The sequence below is a fragment of the Solanum stenotomum genome, chromosome 8 (assembly GCF_019186545.1).
Source record: "Solanum stenotomum isolate F172 chromosome 8, ASM1918654v1, whole genome shotgun sequence".
In the NCBI taxonomy this organism is placed as follows: Eukaryota; Viridiplantae; Streptophyta; class Magnoliopsida; order Solanales; family Solanaceae; genus Solanum; species Solanum stenotomum.
Genome location: NC_064289.1, coordinates 6,418,128 through 6,446,001, shown reverse-complemented (window position 1 = coordinate 6,446,001; position 27,874 = coordinate 6,418,128). Strand labels below are relative to the sequence as shown.

The 27,874-nt window shown below is 37.4% G+C and overlaps 1 protein-coding gene across 4 annotated transcripts in view; it reads right to left on the bottom strand.

Moving 5' to 3' along the window:
• Positions 1 to 27,874, bottom strand: part of LOC125872042 (uncharacterized) — a 64,549-nt gene that overhangs the window by 8,876 nt on the left and 27,799 nt on the right. For all 4 annotated transcript variants that reach the window (XM_049552699.1, XM_049552700.1, XM_049552701.1 and 1 more), the window contains 22 exons: positions 23,666 to 23,729; positions 20,444 to 20,592; positions 20,209 to 20,336; positions 20,070 to 20,127; positions 19,640 to 19,737; positions 11,326 to 11,410; positions 11,124 to 11,189; positions 10,985 to 11,044; positions 8,032 to 8,118; positions 7,756 to 7,942; positions 4,842 to 4,885; positions 4,633 to 4,764; positions 4,418 to 4,549; positions 4,247 to 4,299; positions 4,108 to 4,156; positions 3,120 to 3,178; positions 2,470 to 2,609; positions 2,206 to 2,354; positions 597 to 725; positions 434 to 519; positions 223 to 338; positions 16 to 128 (listed from right to left, as the gene is read on the bottom strand). In XM_049552699.1, coding sequence (XP_049408656.1) covers positions 16 to 128; positions 223 to 338; positions 434 to 519; positions 597 to 725; positions 2,206 to 2,354; positions 2,470 to 2,609; positions 3,120 to 3,178; positions 4,108 to 4,156; positions 4,247 to 4,299; positions 4,418 to 4,549; positions 4,633 to 4,764; positions 4,842 to 4,885; positions 7,756 to 7,942; positions 8,032 to 8,118; positions 10,985 to 11,044; positions 11,124 to 11,189; positions 11,326 to 11,410; positions 19,640 to 19,737; positions 20,070 to 20,127; positions 20,209 to 20,336; positions 20,444 to 20,592; positions 23,666 to 23,729 — 2,184 coding nt within the window. The remainder of the gene's footprint in view (positions 1 to 15; positions 129 to 222; positions 339 to 433; positions 520 to 596; positions 726 to 2,205; positions 2,355 to 2,469; positions 2,610 to 3,119; positions 3,179 to 4,107; positions 4,157 to 4,246; positions 4,300 to 4,417; positions 4,550 to 4,632; positions 4,765 to 4,841; positions 4,886 to 7,755; positions 7,943 to 8,031; positions 8,119 to 10,984; positions 11,045 to 11,123; positions 11,190 to 11,325; positions 11,411 to 19,639; positions 19,738 to 20,069; positions 20,128 to 20,208; positions 20,337 to 20,443; positions 20,593 to 23,665; positions 23,730 to 27,874) is intronic.

The window sequence follows — 27,874 nt, the reverse complement described above, 5'->3', positions numbered from 1 at the left end:
GAATCACATGACTACCTTTGGGGAATGAGAAACTATGGTAGACTGTAAACAATTCACAGCTGCAAGAGCAACTTCTTTACTACCATTAAATATGCTGTTCCTTACAAAGAGAAGCAAAGTTTCCCATCCTGCATAAACACGGAATTCTTCTATGATCACTGAAAATGTCCTCACCAGGTAAAGACAACATGAATAATAAATCAAAAGGATTTTGAATATTACCAGACTGGAAATTGTCTAAGCTTCTCAAGAAAGGGAAAAAAGAGCGTAGAATTCGAGCTATGCCCCCAAGTACAAGCACAAGTGTCTCATCCCATTGTTTCTGAGCTGTGTTACGACTGCAGAACCAATTAATTCACTCAATAGAGAGATTCAAAATAATATAAATAGAAAAATACATTGATGGTGAATGGTCATTCCAAATTTGGCAGACCTATGATGTATAAGCATATGGACTGCTTTCCCTCCACGTGTCCCTAGTTCTTTTCCTTGCCATTCTGTCTTTGAAGATGTTGCAGCCTAAGCAAAATATATCTGATTGGTTAAGATAAGCTACAGTAAAGTCCCTAAAATAAATTGGACACATTTCAACCTACCATGTGAGAAGAGCGATCTAGTGTAGGGAAAATATAATTCCATAGACAATCCTCCCACATACTCTTTGATAGCTTTTGCCCATGGCTGCCAAGAATTTGAAAAAGTGTCCGAACAGCAGAGTTCCTAACCTAAAAAAGATAGATTAGGTCAAACACATAATTATGTCCTCTATTTACAAAAAAAAGCATCAAAAGACCACACAACTTTCATCATGGTTAGGAGTAGCTTCAGCTCACATCTACTTAAGAAGTTAACAGCTATGATATTATAATGATATAATCTAACTTTAACATGGCCACAGGAACTGAAAGAAACCTTCAATGAATGTTGTCTCTGACACTATCAGGTATTGTTAAGTTTTCCAATTTTTAATGTTGTATGCTCCCACTCTGCAATGAATGTTGTCTCTGACACTATCTGGATTGATTTACATTCACCTTAGATCACCACTATACTAATGTACTTCCAACAACAAGTGAAATCTCATAACTGGGTCTGGGATGGTAGAGTATACGTAAACCTTACCACTACTATATAGAGGTAGAGAAGTTGTTTCCGAAAGACCCTTGGCTCAAGCACAGCAAATTCAAGTACAAGAAAGAAGAAAATAGTGGAAAAAATATAGCAATTAAGAAGGAAGGTAGTGCAAATCCTCTAAGAAAGGACCAAGAACAACAAAATACTGCAATGATCGATAAACAATAGATGATGACAGATATAACAATCAAGAACTACAATAACACCAGTAGTGCAACGACAAAACAGAAACAAGCCTAAACTCTTGGAAAGCAAGACAACACTCCACTACCTATTAACCTTCTGTCCTAATGTGCGTCCTCCACATCTTCCTATCTAAAGTCATCTCCTCGGTAACCTAAAGTTGAGTCATATCATGTCTAATCACCTCACCGCAATACTTCTTCAACCTACCTCTACCTCTCCTTGTACCTACTATAACCAACCTCTCATACCTCCTTACAATCATCTACGCATCTCCTCTTTACATGTCCAAACTATCTCAATCTTGCTTCCCTCATCTTGTTCACCACGGAGGCCATTCCCACTTTATCATGAACATCTTCATTCCTAACATTCCTTGTATGCTCACACATCCACCTCAACATCCTCATTTCCGCAACACGCATCCCGAATATCCTCATTCCTAATATACCTCCCATATTTTGTTACTCCTCGGTGACCATGATATGTCTGCAAACTAATCTTTCATCCTCCATCTCTTAATTGCTTCCCCCTGTACCTTTGATGGCATATATTCCTACCATCCACTGCATTACTTTGGCCCTACAAGACACTCGCCACATCTGTTGTCTACTCCTCTCCACCTATCCGAACCAGGCTTCATTCCCTGGGACTGTTTTACTGATTTCATATGATTTAAAACTTGCCGCACAGTAGACTTTTGTATCCCTAATATCTTCCACAATGATATTATGGACTAAGTTTCTGGTCAATCACCTATGAATGATTGAGAAGAAACTATTAGCAAACTAAACTAAGCGGAACAGTCTTGAAAGCTATAAAAGTAATTGCATAGCAGCTTATTTGCTCAAAAAATGAAAAGCCTAACTCCACGGAAAATATAAATACCTCTGGTCTTTCATCAGCACCAAGATTTTGTAACAATGAAAAAACTGAAAAAAGCAATTTGTCACGGTCAACAATATTCATTTCGAGTGCTTGGTCATTAACTTCCCCAGAGAAACTGAGAGCCCGTTCTTCCTTCATTCCATTGCTATCTGGAAGAAGATAAACATCCAGTTTTCATCTAGCACTTAGAAAAGAAGAAAGAACTAAGGACATTCTTTTAACAGGAGAAGGAACTGACGGCCTATACAAAACCTGTGGTTTTACCTGATTCTTTTTCTTCATTCTGTCTACACAGAAACCCCTTAACGACAAAATCAGTGGAAGTCCATAAAAGGCCAATTGCTGTTAAACTGATATTTAGTTCAGTATTCTGAGCACTATATGCCCCAGTCACATCAATGCATCTGCAAAGGAAATAAAATTAGTACTCCCTCCGTCCCATTTTATATGATGTACTTTGATTTGGCACAAACTTTAAGAAAAATGGAAAGACTTTTAAAACTTGTAGTCCAAAATGAATGATAGAAATTTGTGTGGTTGTAAATCATTTCATTAAGGGTAAAAAAGACATTTTATAGGCAAATTGTTACTTAAAATAGAAATGTGTCATTCTTTTTGGGACTGACTAAAAAGGAAAGTAAGTCATATAAATTGGGACAGAGGGAGTATATAATAATATGTTGTTGCTATTTGGTTTTCTTTTGCTCATTCCTCTTTTTTAAGTTTGTTTCTTAGTCCTATCTAAGAGCCTCTCGATCGAGTTCCTCTTTTTTCTCATTTATTCAAACATATAAACCACAGTTTGCAAATTGATCACGATTTCCAGACATTATGCATATGTGCTCGAACCTATTATGGAAGCTCCAATTTAGAGAAGAGAAGTAGAAAAAGTCCAGGAACATAAAGTAGCTTACACATGAAGGCAATCAGCAGGTACTGTTGAAAGGCCATCATTCATGATGACACGAAGATTCTGTACAAGAATTACAGCAGTCAAACCACATTCAATAAACAGATGTAAACTAAAGCTTCATGGTCAAGGATGTTGCACCATTTATAGTATAAACGTTAAGAAGGTAGAACATAGCCAATACTGATTGTTGCATCAGTGAGCAACCATCAATTATGTGGAAGCACTCCGTCCGACCCATTTATATTTACAAAAAGACAGTTTCATTAATGTGCGAAATATTCTTGAGTACAAGAAGTATACTAAAAGGTAAATAACCTATACAAAACAATGGTTCTCTACAAAATACAACAAATTTTATATTATGCAGATAGAAACCTCAGGGGTGCATCAAAAAGAAATTATAACCAAGAGGTTTTTCTTTATCTGTAAGTAGTAGTCCCAACTCCATCAAAAGCTCCCTATTCCTCTCATTCTATCGGACCCAGAGTGAAGCGAGTAGGGGCGACAGCAATATAATTGAGATTATATGGGAAATTAGTACACTTATTTCAAGCTGTACTTTAGAAAAGATAAAAGAGTAATCATTTTGTGGTCGAGATTTCAATATTCCTCAAAATGCCCTTAAAAGATGTAGGATAATTAAAAGAAAACTAGTCAAAGAATGAGAAGAATCTAGAAAACAGGAAATATCAAGTTGTCCTTAATATTTCATTTGTTTGGTAAATCTCTAAACGATATCCACAATCCACTTTATCAAACATAGTCAGGATCCCTAGGGACTAAATCAACACTCCTCTTTTTGTTTTGGGAAAAAGAATAAAATGTCTGGTGGACCGTGAATGCCCTGCTACTTCAGCTGGCTTGAGTCAATCAACACTAAGCAAAATAAATGGAGAACAGATAGAGCTAAATTCGACCAAGCTCGCATATCTCATGAGATGGCCTAGTTCACTTGCACCCTCAATTTGATCAATGTTTAGGATTATCACCTGAAATCCAAGAGTAACGAGATCCTTCTCAGCAGCGTCTGCCACAGACCTGAAAGCATCATTCCAAGATTTTAGAGTTCTCTTACCCGGAAAAATATGGCTCTAAAGATCTAAGCAACTAGAAATACTTGATGAGCACCTCAACAATTCAAGAATATTTGGCCAGCTATAATGGAGCTTTTCCCCATGTCTCTGAGGGAATAGACATCATCAGAAAGATAGAAAGTGTAGTGAGAGAGGATTACAAGAAGATATTTCTGCATGTCTCTATCAATATTATGAAGTATATTAGTAACTTGGATCACATTACCTCTAAAACATGAAGAAGAATTTTCAGAGATGCAGCACGAACATCTATGTTTTCAGCTGATGAAAATAGCACTTTCAGAGGAGATATGACAGAACACTCCAGTGACCTCAACTCTGTATTCTCAGTTTGTACCTAGAGAGTTTGTCAAAGGTAAGGAATATTACCACCTTGCATGAAAAAATCCATGTCCTCCCAATGGAAAGGTTAATTCTCACATCATTGAATGCACACTTGAGCTTGGATGATGCATGTTCCTGGAACTCATTAGATCCTAAAACAGCAGAAATAGATTGATCCATCGCATTCAGTGCAATAATTCTCACATGTTGATTTGAACTATCGGTAAGCTACAAAAACATGAAGATATTAGGAAATATTTAATAAGTACAACCATAATATTTTATGAAACTTGGGCTTAGATTACCTCAATAAAGTGGCCAATAACTTCATCCCATAATGGCTCCACCCCTGTTTATAGAATACGATCATAATGTAGCCACAATAATCACCAAAAATGAAAAGAGAAAAACTAATGTTCACAACCCATCCCTTCTTCTTCACACCCACTTCCCTTTTCCCTCATCTCATTGCTGCCGGCGATTTCACTGTGTAAGGTCATGGCCAACCAACTTTTTTTCACAAACAAAAACCATATTATTAATCTTCCCCATTCAAACCAAATTGTCATCAAACAGAAAAACACCCAACTTTCCTTCTCCCTCACCTCACTGACATGGCCAACCAATAGTTTTCTACCAATACCAATTATATCAGTAGTTGGGGATTTTTGGCCTGATATTGCAATGGATTTATCATTCCGTCCATGTCCTTCATTTTCATGCATACCTTTCTCGTCTCAAAATTCAGTAACAAAAAGGGGATTGAAAAGTCAGAGAAGAGAAAGTGAAAGAGGAAGACGGTGACGAGGACCACCGGAACTACTCTCTCTCTCTCTCTCTTTTAAACTTTTATTTTTCTGAAAAGAAATAACTCATGTAGAGTTTGCTGGATCGAAAAATTGGTGGATGGACTGAGGTTAAGACGGAAAGATATGGTGGACTTGTGGTGGTGGAGTGGTGGCAGAGGTGGTTTTCTTGAGAGAAGAAGTAGGGGAACAAGATTATAAAAAAATAAGAAAAGAGAAGAAAGGAATGGTTTGAAAAGAAAAAAGAAAAAAGTTGTTATAACACTGGTTTCACGCACTCAACAACTTGTTGTGCCACGTCTGCATGACGTGTTTAATAGGTACATATTTTTTAAGATGGGCGTATCTAATAGGTATAAGGTTAGGTTGAGGTCTCTGAGTGAATTCTGTGGACAATTTTAAGGGGCCATCTATGACTTGAGCCCATTTTTTACTTTAGATTTCTTCGAAATATATATCCTAGTGTTGAACTATTAAGCCAACTCAAGTGAATCGGGCAATCGTGATTGTGAATAAGAAAATAGTTTAGAAAGCTAAAAGGGGTGTAGTCTGAACATTTCCCAAGTAGGCTCTTCGAGAGATGTGTCTCATAGCTCATGTAAGCTTTATTTTTGTTCTTGTTATATTTGTAATAAAGTCTAAAGGAGTCCCGATGATTTATATTAGGGCGATAAAGGACATGTACGATGGAGCCAAGACTCGGGTTAGAACAGTTGGAGGAGACTCAGAACATTTCCCAGTTGAGATGGGGCTGCACCAGGGATCAGTCCTAAGCCCTTTCCTATTTGCTTTGGTGATGGACGAGTTGACGCGGTCCATTCAGGAGATGGTCCCGTGGTGTATGTTATTTGCGGATGACATAGTACTGATGGATGAGACGCAGGACAGAGTTAATGCGCGGTTGGAGGTGTGGAGACAAACGCTGGAGTCCAAAGGGTTTAGGTTGAGTAGGACCAAAACAGAATATTTGGGGTGCAAATTTAGCGATGGGTTGGATGAGACAGATGTGGAAGTGAGACTTGCCGCACAAGTCATTCCTAAGAAGGAAAGTTTTAGGTATCTTGGGGCTGTAATCCAAGGGAGTGGCGACATCGACGACGATGTCACACATCGCGTTGGGGCTGCTTGGATGAAATGGAGGCTTACCTCTGGAGTATTGTGTGATAAGAAAATTTCACCGAAACTTAAAGGTAAGTTCTACAGAGTGGTAGTTAGACCGGCCTTGTTGTATGGAGCGGAGTGTTGGCCAGTTAAGAACGCACATGTTCATAAAATGCATGTTGCGGAGATGAGGATGTTGAGATGGATGTGTGGAAACACTAGGAGCGACAAGATTAGGAATGAGGTTATCCGGGAGAAGGTGGGAGTGGCCTCTGTGGTGGACAAGCTGAGGGAAGCGAGACTGAGATGGTTTGGACATGTGAAGAGACGGAGCGCAGACGCCCCAGTGAGGAGGTGCGAGGTAATGGTGGTAGAGGGTACGCGGAGGGGTAGAGGTAGGCCCAAGAAGTATTGGGAAGAGGTGATTAGACAAGACTTGGCTATGTTTCACATTACCGAGGACATGACTCTAGATAGGAAGGAGTGGAGATCGCGTACTAAGGTTGACGGTTAGTAGGGCTAGCGTGTGTCTTCCCTTGAGAGGGTTTGGGTTGTTAGCGTTTGGAGTAGTCCTTACCTTATGTTGTTTACTGCGTTTCACTCCCTTTATCTTTCTTGATGTTATTGTCTCATTTGTTGATTATACGCTATCTTTTGTATTGGCTGTTTTGTTTTATATATATCTCTCCTGTCACTTTGAGTTGTTGTTCTTGAGCTGAGGGTTTCCTGGAAACAGCCTCTCTACCTCCACGAGGTAGTGGCAAGGTCTGCGTACTATTTACCCTCCCCAGACCCCACCTAGTGGGATTTCACTGGGTTGTTGTTGTTGTTGTTATATTTGTAATAACTTGGAAGCAGAAGTTTGAAACAGCTGTATATTCCATGGAATTATGCAGGTACTTATTGAATGATATATGTTATCCTTTCATTCAAGTAATCACCACTTTAAAATTGAATGACCACATAATCCAAAAGCTTAAACCATTACAGAAGACACACTTCCATTTACTTAATCATATATTCAACAACCAAGATAGTGCTAGGAAAGTCAAAATCATTTACAGCTTACCAGAGAGCTAAAATATCTGATCTTGTAGCATTTTAGCTGCAATACATCCTCTTACTTTACAATTTCAGAAGAATAACTAGAGTATTAAATAAGTATGATATTATATTTGATGTTACCTTCCACAAAATTGAAACAGATAGTAGCGACTCAGACCATAAAGTGCATTTTCATAGTTATTTCCACCTCAATATGTAACAACAGAAAAGGAAACAACAAACAGGGAAAATAGTTTTCAGGACATACTGTGCACATTATTGACAAGGATTGATAACATTCTTTCTACTGAGAAACTGATGCTTCCACTTTTTTGACTTGACGTTGGTCCAAAGCCACTCACAGCTGCAGACATACACTGATGTGACAACTGACGTAGAGCAGAAAGCAGTGACTTGACCGCAGATAGATGCATCAGAGCTGAGCTCTCAAACAGCTTCATAAAGAAGTGGAGTTTTATCTTTATATACACATAAATAATAAGTTAACGGTGAAAAATGAGAAGAAAAAGGGGAGCTCAAGCACCTGAGAATTTAGGGAAGAAAGAATATGAAAATCACTATATTGGCCAGAAGAATCTCTGGTGAGCTTAGGCACAGCTGTAGAGACCTCCTGCATCATGGTATTTAAGAGTGGATAAATCAATAGATTTTTCAACCTTTGGTGGTGACAAATACAGATTAAGCCTGAATGATATACTAAAGATATTTTTGATGGCCTGTGAAGTTAGGACTGTAAAAATGAGCGTCATTGGACTTTCTTGTCTGCAAAAACTCATTTCTCATGATGTAGTTGCTACTTCAGCTTTGAAGGAGATTATCGACACCCTCAAACTACCTTTTCCATGTAACTGGATATAAACAGGTGCCCCATTGACCAATTGCCATAACTTAAGATTGCTAGAGCAGTCAAGTCTAAGGTAAACATATAAACTAGAGCTCACAATCAGTAAAATCTTCATAGAAGTGGGGTTCTCTTGAGTCAGTTCATCTTCATTGCAATATATCTATAATTGATTTTGGGTCCCCTCTCCAAACTTTTGAACCTTGTCATCCCTAGGAACCATGCTGCTAAATCTCTCAGAAGGAGCTTGAAAGCAAATTATGCTGGATTTCAGGTAACCTAAAATAGGATACCTACTAGTCCTTCAAGATGGTCCAGCGGTTTGGACTTGGGACTTCCATGTTGGAGGTCTCAAGTTCGAAACCCCTTGCCAGCAAAAGCAAGGGTTTTGCTTATGGGTCGAGCTCGTAACTTGGGACTTACTGTAACTACCGCACATTTAACAAAATGATGATCGATTTAAAGATGTAAACAAGTTAATGCACCTTACAAGAAACTTGGACCACAGTATTGAGGCAACAAATTTTTTTTAAAAAGGACATAAAGCATTGTCTTTGTTACTTGAAGATTAGTTAGTCTCATGAGCGCAAAACCTATTAGAGAACTAAAGAGAGAAGAGTAGAACTAGAAATGGAGTAAAATCTGAAAAGAAGAAAAAATTGTATACTTGTACCAATTCGACCTGCAAGTAATAGAGTGAAGAAGAAGGACACGAGAATAAGGTCAAATAGAGAAGCAGAGAATGAGCAGCACTAAAACAGAGAAAAGAAACCTAGCAACATTGAAACCGACAAAATCACAGAAAATTCAAACAGTATTATTTCTTACAGCAGAGAGATGGAAGTGAGAATATTTGGGAAGTTTCCTCTTTCCAGGGCAGTGTAAGGAGTAGGAGAGCAGTGTTCTGAGGTGTGGGTTTATATAGAGGGCACGAAATGGGGTGAAAGATCTGGTAGAATAGGAATTCAAAAATTTATTCAAGGACGAGAATATACTCATTCACAACAAATTCAAAGTGATTTGAGGAGCAAGGATGAGAGAAGCGTTGAGATAGCACTACTGGGTTGTACGAGATTGACATCGTGAATTTTGATGTTGCTTCGCCGTTATAGTGGAAAGGTACCACACCGTGTTGGATCTATTTACCTCGTGTGCTTGATGTTAACATTGCCAACTGAGTGAGTGCTTCTCAAAATTGGAATTGGAAAGGGTTTGGGTCGGCTAATTATGTTGATTGGAACGGGTCGGCTCCTCTTTAAGAAAAGGGCACAAAGAATTGCAAACTTAAGCACAAAGAATTATCTCACGGTGACTAGACCGGACATCTCTTTTCATGTGAGTGTCGTAAGTCAGTTTATGACTTTTCCTTGTGATAGTCATTGGGATGCAGTTGTTCGTATTCTGCGATATATAAAGTCAGCTCCTGGTAAAGGACTACTCTTCGAGGATCAAGGCCATGAGCATATCACCAGATTTACAGACGCTGATTGGGCAGGATCACCCTATGATAGACGTTCCACATCCGGACTGTTTTAGTAGGAGGTAATTTGGTGTCATGGAAGAGTAAAAACAAAGTGTGGTTGCTCGATCTAGTGCAAAAGCAGAATATCGAGCAATTGTTGTAGCAACTTGTGAGCTAGTTTGGATCAAACAGTTGCTTGGAGAACTAAAGTTTGGAGAAACCGGTCATATGGAACTTGTGTGTGATAATCAAGCAGCCCTTCATATCGCATCAAATCCAGTGTTTCATGAGAGGACTAAGCACATTGAGATTGATTGTCACTTTGTTAGAGAAAAATACTCTAAGGAGATATTGTTACTAAATTTGTGAAGTCAAATGATCAACTTGCAGATATCTTCACCAAGTCCCTCACCGGTCCTCGTATTAATTACATTTGTAACAAGCTAGGTACATATAATTTGTATGCACCAGCTTAAGGGGGAGTGTTAGAATAGAATAGGTACACACAATCCTACACAGAATAGGAATAGATTATAGTCTCCTATTTGGTAAGGAATTGTATTGTAGTGTCTACAAATAGGGTTCTCTATGTAATAATTAAAACAACAATTCAATAATATTCTTCTCCAATATTTCTCACAGTAACTATTTTTCAATTTCTTTGTTCATATATTTGTCACTCATGTTTATAAATTATTAGTCTTAGACTAATGTATTTGTTTCTTTTTCTCCCTCTGCACCTATTTTCATTAAAGCCCATGCTTTATTTGTGTTTTGCGCTTAAAGCTCCAACAGATCTTAGAGCCTTTTCGCACTTTTTTCTTTTGATAACACTGCAAATTTCAAAAAAAAAAAATAGACAGAAAACCATAAAGCTTTTCTCCTTCTTACTTGACATTATAGCATTCTATTAATCTCTTTCCATGTTTTACTCCTTAATACTATTAACCCTTAGATAGCCAATGAAAAGCAAAAGGGTACAAAGCCCAAAAGGAAATTAAGTAGACATCAGAAACTGCAATGTTCAACGAGATTTTCATTGATTAACCCTAATGTAACTTTTTAAGGCCACTAGCCTATCGTTGTTGAAGAAGGTCAATTTAATATTACAGTTTTCCCAAAACTATGATTGAAGTGCAACTTGCCCTTTCTTTGGATGACACCCAACGTTACCTGTGTAGTTGCATGTGGAGAATGAATAGCTCGGTCAAGAGAAGCCAGTGTCTCCAGTACCTATACATATTTAGAGAAAGCAAATATTAGGAGCTATAGTTCTAACCTTTCGGTAGATGCAGATAGTGGACTAACTCACCAAGCTCCATGAAGGACCTAAAACATTATGCAGCCTATGAGATATGTTGAATAGTGTTCTTAGTGCCTGGGATACAGAAGCATTAGTAATAACATTATAAGTTGCTCAAAAACCATATATCATGAAATAAAATTGGCCCTCCAAAGTAAAATGTGAGAGGAATTTTGCAATAGATACTACAAATACGACAAACAACAAAAACCTGCACATTCTTAGGAGTAAGAACAACAGTTTCCCTTGGCTCAAGCAATGCTTCTGACCGCTTAGATCCAGGAGATTGTACCACACTGTAGATTGTTAATGAGCATGTTAATCCAACAAATTGCACATAACTTTTTCAAAGAAAAGTAAAACATATGATCGAACATCATCCTAATTACATCCAGCTTGATGTGTAGATTAGCCAACTAAAAATATAAAATAAGTAACCACTTTTGTACGAACTTGTGTACTTAATTGAGCAGCTGAAGTCTTTGGGCTACAAAGTGAAACTCCATAAGTGTTGGTTCCAATAAATCACTACATCAACTGTTTCTCTAAAAACATAGGACAGGGAGAGGATAGTCCATCATTATCTTAAAGTAGCTCGGCTACCCACACAATCTACCGAGGAGGTCAATGGATGGCACATAATAAATGCTTTCAGCCTCGAACACTAGGCCTTCTGAAAATAAAAGAAAATTCTTTATTTTCTGATTTAATTAGAAAGAAAATATCTACCTCAGATAGCAAGGATAACTTACATCCAGATTAAGGTAGGAGAATATGAAAAATATTACAGCGACAGGACAGTGCTTCAATATCAGCTTTCTATCCAGCAGCAGTTCTTTAATTTTATATTATGAGGATTGATTATGAGGAACACGACAATTGTACAAACTTACACACCAACTGTTTTTTTTTTTTTTGGAACTAGTGACATTTGTGTATTAAAATCAGTACTTAAGGTAGTACTGGACAAACCATTTTTACAAAAGAGGAAGGTACAAAGACGTCCAAAACTGAGCCTACTATCTAGAAAGACCCTAAAACATCTAGAATTAACTCAGTCCCACTAGAGTAAACTTTTGTACACCAAAAGCGGAACAGCAAAATACATTTAAGTTTAATCTCCTGTACATGGCTACTCCTAATTCCAAAACATCTGTCATTTCTTTTTCTCCATAATCCTCCATCTGTCTCTGTTCCTAGCACCAAATCCAGCTTCCTCCCAACTGACAGGAGTGTCATCAATCTTACTTGGCATTGTTCATGAAATGCCTCTGAGATTGAAAAAAAATCTGCCACAGTTGATCTGTGACTTTTCAGTGTAGAAAGAGCTAACTGTCTCAGCATCCCTTCCACAAAGGAAACACCTACCGCATACTGGAATTCCCCCCTTTGTAAATTATCAAGAGTTAAAACAGCCTCAGAGTCAAGTGAAGCATGTCATTTTATGTGGCAATTTGAATTTCCATACGTTCTCCCAAGGCCACTAACTAATCTGAGCATCTTTTCGGTTTGTCATCTTGTATCCCTCCTTCACCTCATATATGTCTTTTCTATGCCCATTGCACCATAGGCAATCTCCTCCGCTTTGCAGTCCATGAAAATTCTCCAAATACTTGTACAGTTCATTCACTTTTGAAATTTCTCAGTCACTTAAATGTCTTCCGAGGACCAAATCCATCCTTGTTGTGTCCACATTTCAGCAACTGTCTTGTGCTGGTGTTGAGCCAAAACAAAGATATCAGGAAATAAGACGTGTAAGCTGTCAGGACCCATCCACTTGTCTGCTCAAGAGAGAGTCATGTTGCCATTGTGGATCTTGTTAGTAGATTTACTTTTTAGAGAAGGCCACAAGAGCCGAATGGATATCCAAAGACTTACAACATAAGGAGTAGTAACTTCTTTACTTACCTAATTGTCCCGCTCCCCATATTTGGTTTTGATGATTGTTGATTTGTAAATATCTAAGTGTGATTAGATATGATTTTGTAGGACTTAAATTGATATAAGAATCATTATTAGATATGCTATTGAATAGGTTAGGATATTATTGAATAGTGTTAGAATAGAAATAAGTATTTCCTACTTAGAATAGGAATAGGAATAGGAATAAGAATAAGGAATCCTAGTTGGAAAAGGATTCCAATGTAGTGTCTATAAATAGGGTCTCAATGTAACTATTTAGATACACAATTCAATAATATTTTTCCCATATATTTATCACATGGTATCAAAGCATTGGTGAGAAACTTCAAGTCACCGTGTCAAATTCCGGCGACGACGGTTGGGACTGATTTGTGTCATCTTTCGTTCGGAAGGTATTGTGCGAAAGACAACACCATCACGAGGCTCGGGAAGCTCAGACGACCGAACCGCAATTAGATCCACCGGAAAACAACCCCTCACGCGCCGTTAGAATGTGGAAGTTTTCTGGCAAGATCTGATCACGCGTTGGCGCGTGAGTGCTGCTCCGGTCATCTGTTTTCGAGCAGTTTTCTTCTGTTGGGGGTCGTCCAGTATTTCCGACCAGAACCCAGTCAGTTTTCTCCAGATCCGATCATCGAAATTAGGGTTCCGGTGATTTTCAGGCAGTTTTCGGCGAAAGCAGACCACTATAGGGCAGTTTCTGGCAAGTTCCCGGTAAAATTAGAATTTTCAGGCCACTGTGGGCAGATTTCGGCAGCTTGCAATATTTTCAGACCACTGTAGCAGTTTCTGTCAGTTTCCAGCATACGTACCAGTCTAGGGAGAATCGACGAAGGAGAGAACGTTTTGGAAAATCTCGATCCAAGTGTAGTCATTGTCATAAACCTGGACAAACTCGTGACGTATGTTATATTTTGCATGGTCCACCACCCAGTTATAATCCTATTGTTCTAAAGGAACATAATGAGCTCCTTCGAAATCGCGCAAGTAAACAACGTTTTGGAAAACCTCGATCCAAGTGTAGTCATTGTCATAAACCTGGACATACTCGTGACATATGTTATATTTTGCATGGTCCACCACCCAGTTATGATCCTATTGTTCTAAAGGAATATAAAGAGTTCCTTTGGTATCGTGCAAATAAACAAAGGTCTCCACAAGTAGTTTCGGTTGCACAACCTGATGTTTCTGTTGCGGGTAATTCATTTACTTGTGTGTCACAGTCTAGCACTCTTGGATCATGGGTCATAGACTCAGGGGCTTCTGATCATATCTCTCGTAATAAATCACTATTGTCTGATATTGTTTATTCACAATCTCTTCCAGCTATTACTTTAGCCAATGGGGTCCAAACAAAACCAAAAGGGGTTGGAAAAGCCAAACCCGTATCTTCTGTCACCCTAGACTCTGTTCTTTATGTCCCTGGTTCTCCTTTTAATCTAGCATCGATTAGTCGTTTGACGAAAGCCCTACATTGTAGCATAACCTTTTTTGATGATTTTTTTCTCATGCAAGACCGCAGTACGGGACAGATGATTGGAACAGGACATGAATCACAAGGCCTTTACTATCTTACCTCTTCAAATTCCTTAACAACATGCTCCGTTACAGATTCCCCAGATCTAATTCACAAACATTTGGGACATCTAAGTCTATCCAAACTGCAAAAGATGGTACCTAGTTTGTCTAGTTTATCCACATTAGATTGTGAGTCGTGTCAACTTGGGAAACACACTCGTGCTACATTTTCACGTAGTACTGAGGGTCGTTCAGAGTCTATTTTTTCATTAGTTCATTCTGATATTTGGGGTCCTAGTAGAGTCAGTTCCACCTTAGGATTTCGTTATTTTGTTAGTTTCATTGATGATTATTCGAGATGCACTTGGGTTTTCTTAATGAAAGATCGTTCTGCGTTATTTTCTATATTCAAAAGTTTCTTTGCTGAAATACAAAATCAGTTTGGTGTTTCTATTCGTACTTTTCGTAGTGTTAATGCCTTAGAATACTTATCATCCCAGTTTCAGGAGTTTATGTCTCACCAAGGAATTATTCACCAAACATCTTGTCCATACACTCCTCAGCAAAATGGTATAGCAGAGAGAAAGAATAGGCATCTCATTGAGACTGCTCGCACGCTCCTCATTGAATCCCATGTTCCACTCTTTTTGGGGTGATGCAGTCCTTTCATCTTGTTATTTAATTAATAGAATGCCGTCTTCTTCTATTCAGAATCAGGTTCCACATTCCATACTGTTTCCTCAGTCACAACTCTATCCTATCCCCTCTCGTGTCGTTGGGAGCACAAGCTTTGTTCATAATTTAGCCCCAGGGAAAGATAAATTAGCTCCTCGTGCCCTTAAATGTGTCTTTCTTGGTTACTCTCGAGTTCAAAAAGAGTATCGTTGTTATACACATGATCTTCATCGATACCTTATGTCCGCTGATGTTATATTTTTTGAGTCTCAACCTTACTATACATCTTCTGATCATCCTGATGTATCTATGGTCTTACCCATACCTCAGGTTTTACCTGTGCCAACCTTTGAGGAATCTACGATTACTTCTACATCTCCAGTTGTAGTGCCACCACTACTAACTAATCATCGCCGTCCACGTCCAACCCTAGTCCCAGATGATTCATGTCATGCGCCGGACCCTGCTCCTACTGCGGACTTGCCTCCTCCTAGCCAATCGCTTGCACTTCAAAAAGGTATACGATCCACTCGAAATACTAACCCACATTATACCTTCTTAAGTTATCATCGTCTATCATCACCCCATTATGCATTTGTGTCGTCTTTGTCCTCTATTTCCATTCCTATGACTACAGGTGAAGCACTTTCTCATTCTGGATGGAGGCAGGCTATGGTTGATGAGATGTCTGTTTTACATAAGAGTGGTACTTGGGAGCTTGTCTCCCTTCCTGCAGGTAAATCTACTGTTGGTTGTCGTTGGGTTTATGCAGTCAAAATTGGTCCAGACGGTCAGGTTGATCGACTTAAGGCTCGCCTTGTTGCCAAAGGGTATACTCAGATATTTGAGCTAGATTATAGTGACACTTTCGCTCCTGTGGCTAAAATAGCATATGTTCATCTTTTTCTATCTATGGCTGTCGTTCGTCATTGGCCTCTTCATCAGTTGGACATTAAGAATGCTTTTCTACATGGTGATCTTGAGGAAGGAGTCTATATGGAGCAACCACCTGGTTTGGTTGCTCAGGGGGAGTCTAGTAGCCTTGTATGTCGATTGCGTAGGTCACTCTATGGTCTGAAACAGTCTCCTCGAGCTTGGTTTGGGAAGTTCAGCACAGTAATTCAGGAGTTTGGCATGACTCGTAGTGGAGCTGATCACTCTGTGTTTTATTGGTATTATGCACCAAGTCGATGTATCTATTTGGTTGTTTACGTTGATGATATTGTTATCACCGATAATGATCAAGATGGTATCACCGATTTGAAGCAACATCTCTTTAAGCACTTCCAGCCTAAAGACCTTGGCAGATTGAAGTATTTTCTAGGTATTGAGGTTGGTCATTCTAGATCAGGTATTGTTATTTCTCAACGCAAGTATGCCTTAGATATTCTTAAGGAGACAGGAATGATGGGATGTAGACCTATTGACACTCCTATGGATCTGAATGTTAAGCTCCTTCCAAGACAAAGGGAGCCACTTAGTAATCCTGAAAGGTATAGACGGCTTGTTGGAAAGTTGAATTATCTCCCAGTGACTGGACCTGACATCTCTTTTCCTGTGAGTGTTGTAAGTCAGTTTATGACTTCCCCTTGTGAAAGTCATTGGGAAGCAGTTGTTCGTATTTTGCGATATATAAAGTCAGCTCTCGGTAAAGGACTACTCTTTGAGGATCAAGGGCATGAGCATATCATTGGATATACAAACGCTGATTGGGCAGGATCACCCTCTGACAGACGTTCGACATCCGGATATTGTGTTTTAGTAGGAGGTAATTTGGTGTCGTGGAAGAGTAAGAAACAAAATGTGGTTGCTCGATCTAGTGCAGATCAGAATATCAAGCAATGGCAACAACAACTTGTGAGCTAGTTTGAATCAAACAGTTGTTGGGAGAACTAAAATTTGGCAAAATTGATCAAATGGAATTTGTGTGTGATAATCAAGCGGCTCTTCATAACGCATCAAATCTAGTGTTTCATGGAAGGACTAAGCACAGTGAGATTGACTGTCACTTTGTCAGAGAAAACATACTCTCGGGAGATATTGTTACGAAATTTGTTAATTCAAATGATCAGCTTGCAGATATCTACACCAAGTCCCTCACATGTCCTCGTATTAATTACATCTGTAACAAGCTAGGTACATATGATTTGTATGCACCAGCTTGAGGGGGAGTGTTGGAATAGAAATAAGTGTTTCCTACTTAGAATAGGAATAGGGATAGGAATAAGAATAGGAATCCTAGTTGGAAAAGGATTCCAATGTAGTGTCTATAAATAGGGTCTCAATGTAACTATTTAGATACACAATTCAATAATATTTTTCCCATATATTTCTCACAAATAGGTTAGGATATTAGAATCATACCTATTTGTGACTGAAACAACATTGACTGGGCTAAGTCACCCAATGGCATCTAGAAGCCAAGAGTTCTATTAACAAAATTCTAACAAAGACAAGAAATTTTCATCTTCTTTAGTTTAAAAATAAAACTTCCATCTTATTTAGCTTAAAAATAGAACTTACATTTTAAGTTTATTAAAAGTAAAAGAAATTTTATTAGTAAAGTTATCTACATTTTAATTGATTTATAAAATATAATGTTTAAGTGAGTAATAAACTATTTAATTAAAAATATGTAATTTAATAGTGGAGTGAACATTTGAGAGAAATCAAAATATAAATAAACATAAGAATTAGGCAAATATATTCAATCATATATTTATATAAACAGAACCCTAGGCCCGCCTACATGGTGCCACCACAAGCTAGAATTTCCTTTTAAATTTATTTATTTCCAAAAATAGCCTTCCTCTTTCATGAAAAGTTGTGACTTTTATGAAAAGTTGCGACTTTAATGAAGACTTACCAAAAAATAGTCATTCCCTTTCATGAAATGATGTGACTTTTATGAAAAGTTGTGACTTCATTGAATAGTTGCGACTTTTATGATAAGTTACGACTTTTATGAAAAATTTTGACTTTTATAAAAGGTTTTGACCTTTCCGAAGGGTTGTAACTTTTCCAAAGAGTTGTGACATTTCTGATAAGGCACAATAAGAATTTGTTCACACTATCCTTTAATTTGTTGTCTATAAATAGAGGGATTTTCTCTCATTTCAAAACAACGAAAAATTCTGAACTTTTTCGTCTTCCTTCTTATGCACAATTAAATATTCGAGTAATTTGCTCCTGTTGAGTAGCTCACTGACACCATTGTTCTTGCATCAATATACTTGTGAATAAAATCATTCCATCCTGAGAGGATCTATTTTTATTAAACCTCGGGTACTAGAGGGGAATAATTTCCTTAAGGGGACACTGTGCATTGAGTAGGCTCAATTTTTTCCTTTCTGTTTCATTCTATTGGTTATAGATCCTGATATTTTTTTTACAGTCATTTATTTATGCTTATGATATTAATTGTTTATTTATGAGAAAATATAATATCTCATGTGGATGTTCATCTAATTTTCCAAAAATATCAAATAGTAACACTTCTTGGAGGCAAAAAGGATAAATTACAAAATCAAATTAAAGATGATTGATTGAAGGATAAATGATAAGATGTTATAATTACTATTTTCCTTTACATTATTAATGTACGTTACTACGTAATCCCGTATGTAAGATAATACAGTGTTTGAGTTTTAATGACTAATAGATTGTAAGTATTATTTTATAAATTTTGTGACATTAAATTTTCGCGCGAAGCGCGGATAATTTTACTAGAATATATATAAAAGATAATCTTAGACCAGCCTACTTGGTGCCTCCACAAACCAAATTCACTTTTAATTTATTTATTTCCAAACTAGCCTTCCCATTTCATGAAAAGTTGCGACTTTAATGAAGAGTTGTGATTTTAATGAAGAGTTGTGATTTTAATGAAAAGTTGCGACTTTAATGAAGAGTTGCGACTTTAATGAAAAGTTGCGACTTTTATGAAAAGTTGCGACTTTTAAGACAACGAAAATTCTGACCCTCTTCTTCTTCACAATTAAATATTTGTGTACTTTACTCATGTTGAGTGGCTCAGTGACAACATTGCTTATGTTATAGATCATGGTATGTATTTTTACAATCATTAATTTATAATTATGTTATTAAGGATAAATGATAAGATGAAATAATTTTTATTTTCCTTTACATTATCAATTTTTTATCTAAAATAATATAGTGTTTTTGTTTTAGTGACTGATAGGTTTAAATATTATTTTATATTCTCCGTGATATTAAATTCCCGCGTGAAGCGCGGGTAATTTTACTAGTTTATAATATATTCATAAATAAAAATTGTATTTATAAAATGTAATTTTTTAGTAGAAAAATATATTTTGATTCAGTAAAATTCATTCTGTAACAAGAAAGAAAGTCATGGCCAAAACAGGAAAGTTTGCATTGAAATTTACCTCCTCTTCTCTACTTCAACAGGTATGCCAATTGTGAATTTGCAAAGGGATGCAAGGAAAGAATTCAAAGGCTCTACAGCATGAAGTATTCCACAGGCCTGAGCAACAAGAAGTTCCATTCATCATCACGAATTTCATTATTTTTGAGAAGGTAACATTTGTGTATATTCATTGAACCAGTGCAACCCTTGCACTGAAAACCATATTTACAGCTTGTCAAAAAAGTAAGAAAACTAAATCTGAATCCTAACAAAAACCTAGGATATCTATAATGGATTCAGTGTCCTCTAAATACATCTGTTTGCCAAGTAATTTTCCATGAACATAACACCAAATTCTCTTGATCTCAATCGATGCACACAATTCAACTGAAGGCCAATATTGCAGGAACAAATACAGTATGTGGAGATCTAATTTGACCAAATATTACCTGAGTAAATGCTTGATAGCCTTTTAGTATTTCCAAAATAATAGCCTCCCCCTGAGACCTTCAATGTACATCACAGATGAAAGTAAGTACATACAGCATTTTTTAAGGGTTCATTCATAGATATGAAAAATATACATACTTTGCTAAGATGAACGATAAAGCATCAAGAATGGTCAACCACATTGAGTCAACCATCGATACACAAAGAAGTGCAGTTCTTCCGGTCAATTTCGCTGGTGGATCAGACTCACATCTTGGAGAGTCAAGCTGGTCACTCCAAGACAAAATATGAAGTAGCAAGTATGTCATATGACTAATTGCCTTTCAGATATATAAAAAACGCCAAAGAGAAGGACATCAACTCAACTAATTACCTCACCCATGTCAACCGCCTCATCTGTTAAAGTAGCCACAGTGAAAACAACTCCTAGTAGGCCCTCAATTGCTAAAGTTATTGCATGTGCTTCGCTTGCAACTAAAACGGCAGCATTTGATGCATCACTATCTAAGCTCCACTCAATCCCTATAAGACAAATTGTTCAGTGATTAGTGTTATTAGTTAAAATTAACATATCCTAGTGATAAAGGTTTTGCAAGATATGACTCTAAGACAGTGATGAGGCTAGCAAAGTACAAGGGAAGGAATTGACCCCCTGCCCCACCTTCAAAATGGAGCTCCTAAGTCTACCCACCTATCAGAAGGAGGAAGAAAATAGACAAGTAAAGCCTAACGCATCAATTTATTGTTTCTATAGAGGAACCAAATGATATTTAATTACGTCGCATTTTAGCATCACTAAGCACCACGATACTCAACCAAATTCACATTCATTTCCTTTTCCCAACCAACAGAATTAGGTATATATCTGAACTCCCTAGAGCTTGCAATCATAAAAGTCTAAGTGATATCGGCTTTTAAGCAAAGCTTCAGCATTTCTACTTCGCGAGCATAGGTACATAACATATGTTGAAAATTCAGTCTTTTATTACAGTTCTTAATCCAATAGGAACATAATCAGTGGCTATATTCTCATTGATGCACTGCATTTCAAAGAGTTCCACCTAGCACACCAAGGAGGGACTAGCGAGAAGTAAAAGAAAGGAAGGACAAAATCATTTAACTTATTTGAATGACTGGGATTTGATCTTTAGGAGGGCTTTAAATGACTGGGAGATTGACAGAGTAGCAGAATTACTACAAACACTTAATGCATTTCCAGGTGTCACTGAAGGTCCTGACACTCCAAACTGGAAAATGCAAAAGAAAGGGATTTTCACTGTGAAGTCTTGTTACTGGAGTTTAAATTCTAATCAGACTATGGAAATGGATTGGCCTTGGAAACTAATTTGGAAAATCAAGATCCCCCACAAGGTTTCAGGTTTCACTTGGTTGGCAATCAGGAAAGCATGTCTAACCCATGAAGTGATACAAAGAAGAGGTATACAGATTTGCTCAAGGTGTTACATGTGTGGGGAAGAGGCAGAAGTTAACAGTCATCTTTTCTTACACTGCAGAACAGCTGTAAATCTGTGGGACTGGTTCTTATGTATACTTGGAGTTAACTGGGTAATGCCCAAGACTACTTTAGACTTGCTGAGACAGTGGGAAGGAGTGGGCAGAAGAAGAAGATCCAAAGAAGACTGGTGGAAGTGCATCCCAGCCTGCATTTGGTGGACATTGTGGAAGGAAAGGAATGAAAGATCACATGATGGGAAACTTAACAACACTCAAAAAATCAAGATGAATAGTTTGAGCTTGCTGTATTTTTGGTGTAAACAGGATTTGGTGGGGGAGGTAGATAGCTTAGCGGATTTTAGAGCTCAATTGTAAAGTTTTTGCCCAGTTTCGGCTTTTGAAACTACCCCCTGTGGGGCTGTAAATCCCACCTCATCATGCTCTGCTGATGAGTTTTGACGTGAATATAAAGTTACCTTTATCAAAAAAAAACAAATATATAAGAACAAAGGTAATGGAGTTTTGTTGTAGGTAAAAACCTACACTGATTTATCGGCTAAGGAGGTTTGACAATGTGCCTGTTGAACACATTTTACAATTTGAGATTCACTATTTTCTGTCTACAGCTTGTCTCTCGGGTACTCCCAATATTATCAAAAAAATGAATTGTGCCTAAACTTTCTATAAAGAGAAGAACTAGTTAGTAAAGTAAAAAAGCAGATGAATCTAAACATTCTATCAAGTTAGTGAAGAGAAGCTTCACCATAGAGCCTATCATATTAGAAAACCTGACAATTGACTAAAGTACAGAGTGCATGCTAGTTTCACTGTGCACCAGTTTATAAAAATATAATATAGGTAGACTAAACATTCTCCTAAAATATCTAATACCTTCTAACAAAACAGGGAACAAATGGATCATCAGGACAATTTGACAAGTCAACAACTGAAGGAGTAGTTTAGATTGCTTCAGATGAAAATCAATTATCAATGAGGTCCAATAACGTGTCAATATGAACAATTTGGTTCATATTTTCCATTTGAACTAGTCTGCCAAGAATCACTTATCCAATAAATAGGGTGCGGGACATGATATTAGCAATTGATGTGTCGTTTAATATAAGAAGAGTTAATAAAGCACAAGAATAAGAAGTGATAATGAGAGTGAATACATTGTTGGAAGTAAAAGGCATCATGTAGCATATAGGATTTCGTGTCACAGTGAATAATAGAATTAGTTGTCCAAATTTAAGGTGTAATTATTCTTTTTATGCATAAAATTACCAGATGCTTGAGTACCAAACTACTTGAACTATTCACAAGTCACTTTCTCAGTCTTATTCTCCTCAGGTCTTTCTTACAATATTCTCAGGTATGTCTTGTTTAGTCATTCCCTACTATCAGCTGACCATGTTGTGTCTCATTTTTGTATGCTCTCCTGGTTCAGGTTTTTCATGGATAAGCTTTTCTAGTTGTGCCTACCATCACTGACCCCGCTATTCTTTTTTCCTATCCATACTATACATCCTTATGGGAAGATCAATATATTTTCATGCCTAATCCAGATGTTTTAATTTCAAAAATATTGACAACCATGCATGACAGATTGGAACAAATGCCAACACATTCTCGGAAATAGAATTGATACCCACTATGAAACCAAATCCGCCACAAAGTATACCTGCATCATTCAAGCTTTGTTTTAATAGTTGCTACCACTTTACTATCTTTACTGTTAACCATTTTAGTTTAAAATCCACTGAAAAAGATCACTCTTCAGGGTATATAAGTTGGTTAACATTTGTGGAGAATCATATTATGTTGTCGCTTCTCTACTTTTTACTGCTTGTATATGAGAGATATTTTCATTATTAATAAGATTATTTACCTTGTCAAATAAAGATCACTCATCAGGGCACTCCAGCATTTTACTTCACCATATCTAAGTAATCATTTACAACAATCATTAAATAATTGAGTCAACTATCGCTGCTAAAGGTAATTGGCGTACTCGGGAATCCTAAATAACTCATTTGAACTTATCAACAAGCCAAACGAGTCAAAATTTGTTAATGTCCAAAAGATATTATGTTTCAGTCTCCACCAAAAATTGAATCAGAGAACAAGATGATGCAAATACCTTTTGCTTTACTACTAAACATTCCAGCTACAGCAGCAAGGCTCTCCTCACATGTGTCTTGAAACTGGATATAGAAGAGAGAATTAATTTGAGTTTATTCCCAAGGAAACAATAATTACATAAGATGACATCAGAGATAAAGCAAAGAACGGAGAATGAAGCCGAAATCAAACAATGAGAGTGTTTAGTCTAAAATAAAGAAGACCCAGAGAAAACCTTAAATCTTTACATCGAAAAGAAAGTTACATACACATTGATGTTGAGAAGGGCCAACAGTTTCTTTTTTTCCCTACAACTAAATTAAAATTTATTGCCTAGGCCGCCGGACATGGAGGAGTCAGTTCGTGACCTCTCTTTCACACCCCTCCCCCTCTTCAATCCTCTTCGGACTGTGTTGTGCTTGTGTTTCTGAAACCCCAAAACAGGAGAAATCGTCGTCTTTTGCTAGCTTGCGCACTAGCTCTTTATTAGGATGAGCATTGTGTCGTCAATTATTATTGTTGATTAATTGCCTCAGTTACTGCAGTAACTAGTCAATAGAAGTTGTTGGATTTTCTCCAGCTTTTTAGCCATCTTCAGCAGTTTAAGTTAGTTGCTGTTTTTTAGGAGTTAGTTGTTATTTTTAGGAGTTTATTTACCGTGGAATCATGTGCAAAGTAGTTGCTTAGATATAAGCTCTAGTTGTTGCATTTTTTCTGTATTTAAACAAAATTTCAGTTCAACGAAAAATTATCTTTCCAGCAGCAAATATTTCTCTTCTTCTTCTTTCCTTTAATTATGTTCTACGAGTTGATGTTAAGCCTAAAACCTCCAACAAAAGTGGTATCAGAGCTCTCTTCTTGAGGGACCGTAACTGAGTGAAACTCATTTTCCTTCTCCTTATTTTCTTGTACGGATTCAGAAACTCCTTTCACTGCACTAGCACCACAGGTCTTCAAAGGCGAATGCTATCATGTCTGGGCAGCAAGAATGGCACATATGGAGGCAAATGATTTGTGGGAAGCTGTTGAGGAGGACTACGAAGTTCCTCCTTTGCCTGCAAATCAAACCATGGCGCAGATAAGGAAGCACAAGGAGAAGAAAACAAGAAAATCAAAGGCTAGAGTGACGTTATTTGCTGCAATCTCATTTGAAATCTTTGTCAGGATTATGACAATGAAATCAGCATTTGAGGTTTGGAATTTCCTAAAGAAAGAATATGACGGAGATGAATGGATCAAAGCAATGTGTATTCTCAACCTGATAAGAGAATTTGAACTTCAGAAGATTAAGGATTCAGAGACAGTCAGAGTATTCTGACAAATCACTCAACATTGCCAACAATGTAAGTTTACTTGGCTCCAAATTTCCTGATTCAAGATAGGTTCAAAAAATTCTTTTAACAGTCCCTGAAAGGTTTGAAGCAACTACTTCCTCGCTGGAAAATTCCAAGGATCTGTCACAAATTAGATGGCACTATCAACAAGCACAAAGCCAGCCTCGTTGTAAAGGGGTAGTATGCTCAAATTTTGGTTATTCATTTCACAGACACATTTGCTCCTGTTGCTAGATTAGAAACCATTACATAATTGTTGGCTATAAATAATTGCGCAAAAGGTTGGAAAGTGTTTCAGTTGGACGTTAAATCTGCAGTCTTGAATGGCTTTCTTGAGAAGGAAATTTATGTTGAGCAACCTGATTGATTTTCAGTCAAAGGGCATGAAGATGAAGTGTATCAGCTCAAAAAAATGTTGTATGGACTAAAAGCCCCAGTGCTTGGTACAGCAGGACTGATGAGCATTTGGTGCAACTGCTTTAGAAAATGCCTTTGTCAAAAGAAATACACTAAAGACATTTTGAAAAAGTTCAGAATGGAAAATTGCAAAGAGACAACTACAATGTGACAGAAGGAGAAGTTGAACAAAAATGATAAAGCTGAAAAAGTGGATGAGGCTCTTTACAGGAGTTTGGTTGGATGTCTCATTTTATATGTTGGAAGTCCTCTATCAAGATTCAATAATTGTGCAACTGACACTCATTTTAGAGCAGATAAAAGGGTTATAAAATATGTTAAGGGAATATTGAATTTTGGAATCAAGTTTTATGTAAATCAAAAGTACGTGTTGCAGGGGTATTCCAATAATGACTAGGGTGGCTCTTCCAATGACATGAAAGTACTTTTGGTTATTGCTTAATCTTGGATCAGGGGTATTTTCTGGGTGTTCTAAGAAGCAAGAGATTATTGCAACGGCTGAAATTGAATTCATTGCAGCAACAGCGGCTACAAATCAAACCTTATGGCTTAGAAAAGTGCTACTTGATATGAATTTAAAGCAAGAAAAGTGCACAGAGGTGTTTGTGGTTAATCAAGCAGCTATTGCTATCTCAAATAATCCAGTTTTTCATGGAAAAACCAAGCATTTCAATATCAAATTATTCTTTCTCAGAGACGCGCAGAAAGAAGGATCTGCTGGGTTAGAGTATTGCAAGACGGATCTTCAACTGGCGGATATTTTTACAAAAGTGTTGCCAAGAAGCAGATTTTCCTCAAAGAAAGACTTGGAATTTGCAGCAACTGAAGCAAGGTGAAGTGTTGATTAATTGCCTCCATTACTGCTGTAACTAGTCAATAGGAGTTGTTGGATTTTCTCCAGCTTTTTAGCCATCTTCAACAGTTTAAGCTAGTTGTTGTTTTTTAGGAGTTTATTTATCATGGAATCATGTGGAAAGTAGCTGCTTAGACATAGGCTCTAGTTGTTGCATTTTTTCTGTATTTAAACACCATTTCAATTCAATGAAAAATCATCTTTCAAGCAGCCAATATTTCTTCTCTTCTTCTTGCCTTTATTTTTGTTTTTAGAGTTGACGTTAAGCCTAAAAACTCCACCAATTATCGCCACGTTGTCACTGATTTCTGTTGTAGCCAAACCAGCCAGTTTGGTTTTTTTAAAGAGAGCTAACCAGTCTAGATCTATTATTGAATCGGTTTAAATTGTATCTCAACACCGGTTCACTAATGTAAGGGTAGTGACATTCCCCACTCTCCTTTGTGCCCTACCTTTATCAAATTCAAACTGGCCATTGACTCTTTATCCCCTATCCATCATCTGTGTGTCCTCCATACCTTCCGGTGGATGAGCTGCTAACTCCCTTATGAGAGTTTCTTCCAACCTCCTCTTTTTATCCTCCCACCCTCCTCTTCTCCTCCTCGACCAGGCCCCACTTTAAAATTTTCAGGGCCAAACTCTGGTGTAAACCAGGGCCTAAAAATTTGCCCCCCCCCCTCCCTCCCTCCTATAGACACCGGTACTCTCCCACCCTTTCTCACCAAAACTGTTAACTCTAGAAACATCAGTACGATTGCAATTCACCTCAATAGCCCCACACTCAAGAGCTCATAACACCAAAGATGTAAAGGTAATCATATGACAATCACCACCCCAGTTCCATCTCTCTTTCTGTAGAGTTCCAGAGTCGCTGCCTCAGACCATCTATAAAGTTTCTAAAATTATCATCCAAACTCAGTCCATTCCAAGTCCAATTCCATTCATGTTTTTATTATTTCGATTCGGTTACAGAAATTGCTTTGTTAGGTGTCAAAATCTAAACAAACAACTATTTTCATTATAATTTTACAGAAAACATAGTCAAAAGTAATGAAATCTTAAAACTGCAGCCTTGAGTAACCAAGATATTAACCAAAAAAAGAATCACAAACTTGTAAACATAATAGCATATAAATGGCAAAACAAGAGCTTGACAACTTGTGCTACTCCAAGCTTACAAGCATAACAGCATATTTTATTGAGGCACACGCTATATATTTCTACACGCTCAAAAATACCCTACTGCCCTTCTCAAAATAGATAATCCTATATGTATGATTAATAAATACTTCTTGCTATCAAGGGGTTTACGGAAATGTTTAACCACATGTTTTGGTACTAGTATCTTTTAACGGCGTTTACACAATTCAGTTTTTGGGTCTGTTGGTATGGTAAATACATCCAACCATATCCGCACTAGGAAACCATAATATTTAAAATTGAATTTGTAAACCAAATTCAAAATGTATAATCTAAATTGTATTTCCGAATTGCTTTGATTCGGCTCGAAAATTCGAGTTGAACCGATTTGTGCACAGGCCTACTCTCACTAGGAAATCTGAATAAGAACGTTGAGTCTCCCACAGAGGACACTTTGATCCATGGGTTAACATCCCAGACCTTC